Below are 3,482 nucleotides of genomic sequence, written 5' to 3' on the forward strand. Positions count from 1 at the left end.
ACTTAGATTACCCAGGGCCTCGAGGGTGACTGATGGGAGATTATCCGCCTCCCCTCCCCTGGCCCCGCCAGCACCGACCCCTCCGGGCTGCCACCCTACGGCTAGAAAAGACGAGTCAAGGGAGAGTGTGCGAGAGAGCGGAGAGGACAGCTCTAGACAACGAGGGTTCTAGCCAGACAGATCGGCAGCTCGCTAAACCCTTCCCTGCCCAAGCCACCCGGTGCTGGGGGGCGCACACCCTGCTGGGAATTGAGGTCCCGGAAGCCCACCCCTTCCAGGCTTTCCGGACTGTCTTGCCTCGAGAAAACTACAAGTCCCAGAGTGCTCGGCGCGGGCGGGTCACGTGGGAGGGGCGGCGGGCGCGGCTAAATAGTCTCCGTCGGCCATTTTGTGGGAGAAGCTGCAGCGCCGCCTCTTCTTTCGCGTCTTCGCATCCGTTGCCGCCGCCTCTTCCTCCGCCTCCTCCTTCGCCTCTTCCTGCCTCCTCCCGGCTTCCGCCGCCGCCGCCGCCGCTCAAGCCGCATCCCAGCCCCGGGGCCAAGCGTCTCCGTATTTATTTCCGTTTTTTCGCCACTACAGCCTCCTGACACGGTGATCCGGGCGGGCCCCGCAGGAATTTTATCCCCACACCGGCCTCACACTAGTATCGCATGTCCACTATCCAGAACCTCCAATCTTTCGGTAAGAGCGGGTCGCCCCGCCGCCTCCTCCCGCCCGCCGCGTCCTCCGCGCGCCTCTCGGCTGTCCAGCCGCCGCTGCCCGCCCCCGGCGGGGCCGCTCCCCTGCTCCCCGCCTCGCAGGGCCCCCGGTCGCCCTCCCCGCACCCCGAGTGGGGCTTTGTCTCGGCGCCCAGAAGATGGCGACTGGGCCCCGGGCGACCCCCTCCCTGAAGACGGCCCCCGGAGCCCCGGCCGCGGACCCTGTGCCGCCCGCTGCCCGCTCCCGGACCGGCCTGCGCCTCGCTTCTGCCTCCTGCCACCTCTGCGACCCTGTGCCGCCCCCAGACCTGCCCTGCTGCTGGCCAGGGGGACGCCGGCCCGGGCCGGGGTGTCGGCGTCCATTAGCGGTCGGGGCTGTTGTGTGAGCGGCTCTCGGGGGCATTTAGTAGAAGACGCGGCCGATCAGGCCTCTGATCTGTTACAGGGTAGTGGTCCAGTTCTCTCCGTGTAGCACTCTTGATTGAGATACGTGCATCTTTTTCCCAGGCAGAGTTACTGTTAAATGACTAGGAGGTATCTGTGAATCTTTCTGTTGTCATCAGAATGTAATCGAGATGACGCACATTTTTTATAGTGGCTATAAAATTAAGGTCTTAAAATCTCAGGATTATGTTCAACGATAACATTATCCACCTGTAAGCGTTTTTCTCTTCCGGTATTGGTGGGCATACCTGTTTAAAAACCTCATTTTGTGAGAGTACCTTAGCGGTTTCATCAATGACCTACGCTTATGACTGCCCCCTCCCCCCGCCCGCCCCGCATCCCCACCTGCAGAAAAAAAGCAGAGGCACTAGAACCTTCTTTGCTGAGTGTCTAGATTGTAGCGAACCATGTATCTGGAAATTACTAACTAAAAGATATTTTCCTGCTTTGGATTTTTCTGTATTCCCTTTGCAGACCCCTTTGCTGATGCAACTAAGGGTGACGACTTACTCCCGGCAGGGACTGAGGATTACATTCATATAAGAATCCAGCAACGGAACGGCAGGAAGACGCTGACTACTGTTCAGGGCATTGCGGATGATTATGACAAAAAGAAACTTGTGAAAGCTTTCAAAAAGGTAAAGGTGTTAGGAAGAAGAGATGAAAATGTAGTTATTGAAGCACACCTCTAGGTAGGATTAGGGTCCACACCTTTACTTGACTGTCAGTGGGGATGAAAATGATTGGACCCAAGGAAGCTGTGTTCATACTCTTAATTAACATCTAGGTAATCTTAGGGTGGAAATAAAACATCATTGTTATCTGATTCAGTTATGTTGAATCTACTTCTTCAGAAATTTGCCTGTAATGGTACTGTGATTGAACATCCGGAATACGGAGAGGTTATTCAGCTTCAAGGTGACCAAAGGAAAAACATTTGCCAGTTTCTCTTGGAGGTGAGTGATTGGGTGCTTTCTGTACAGACTTGAGATTGCTTCTGACATTGTATTTAAGGGTGACATGGATTATAACTTTATCCTCTGTAGTAAAAAATCATGTGGATGAAGCACATTAATTGTACTTATTTTGAAGACAGGAGTACTGGTTTATTTTGTCATTAGAATGACCTGGTCATTCCTGGATCCACTGAGGATGTTTTGTGGCATGTCATGATATTCTAATGTGTGTTGAGTTTTTATTAACAGTTCATGCCACAAATAATAGTGTTGCAATGACCTGTTAACAATGATACTTTTTAATGACTGCTCTGTCTTCTTAGGAATGAATTTATATGTTAGTGATGCTGCTAAATTTTATTTTGCAGGTTGGCATTGTCAAGGAGGAACAGCTTAAGGTTCATGGATTCTAAAATGAACCTAAACACGTGGAGGATTTCTTGAATAATTTTGTTCTCTGACCCAGTTTGGCTGCCTTGTGAAATGATTCTCTGCAGTAAATGGACTTTTCATTTATTTAATCATTCAAGCTTCCATTCACATCTGCATGATTACAGAAAACATGGGGTATGTAGGCTAGTAACACATAAGAAAATTGCAGTAAGATGGTAATGAAACCCCGTATTCATCTTAACATGTTTCCAATGGAAAAGATTTTGTTTTGAGTGTTTATTTGTCTATTCAGTTTATTACTTTTCACTTGATTAAATTTTTTTGTTGTATTAAACCATGTATGTTGCAGCTTAACAATAAAAAAAAATATCTATGAGTCCTTTTGTGGTCAGTTAGGCTCCCACATCCATGCAAGTAATGTACACCTATAGTTTGTCTTTCATAATTGGCGTTCTCATTTTGTTTATTCTTTCTGATTAATTTCAGATGCTGTTAAAGCTAGAGGAGAACCTTTGTTATATGTAATTTTTGTTCTTTACTAACTGACTTAAGAATAAGAGAAGAAACTATAAGCTCAGTCCAAACCAAGAATTTATCAGAAAGTACTGTTAAATTGTTGAGAAGAAACATAGTTTGAACTTTATTAGCACATAGAATTCTTGTGGTTCTTTTATTGGTTATATTACTGGGATGCCAACATAAGTCTGTCTCTAACTGCCAGACAATAAAGTAGGTTCCTGACATAAATTTAGTCAGAGGTGCTGCCTTGCAAGTGTGGGTGGGTGGGTGGTGCTGCTGCTCTACAGATGGAAGAAAGACATTGTTTGGGGGTGGGGTTAACTTGCCTAGAGTGCCAGAAAGTGACAGTTGGGGTGGCAGCCAAGGGCTTCCAACCAGGGAAGTCATATTCTTTCACTAAATCCTGCTTTGGTGTTCGTTTCACCAGAAGGAAGAACCATAGGTGACGGTACATGGGGACTGGGAGTAGTGT

At 48.4% G+C, this 3,482-nt stretch overlaps 1 protein-coding gene across 1 annotated transcript; it reads left to right on the forward strand.

Annotated features, from left to right (window-relative positions):
- EIF1B (eukaryotic translation initiation factor 1B) lies at window positions 370–2,932 on the forward strand. The gene is made up of 4 exons (XM_018038429.1): window positions 370–681; window positions 1,617–1,780; window positions 1,997–2,098; window positions 2,467–2,932. Exons 1-4 carry the CDS (start codon window positions 651–653, stop codon window positions 2,509–2,511), a joined length of 342 nt encoding a protein of 113 aa, XP_017893918.1. The 5' UTR covers window positions 370–650; the 3' UTR covers window positions 2,512–2,932.

This window comes from Capra hircus, chromosome 22 (genome assembly GCF_001704415.2).
Source record: "Capra hircus breed San Clemente chromosome 22, ASM170441v1, whole genome shotgun sequence".
NCBI classification, from domain to species: domain Eukaryota; kingdom Metazoa; phylum Chordata; class Mammalia; order Artiodactyla; family Bovidae; genus Capra; species Capra hircus.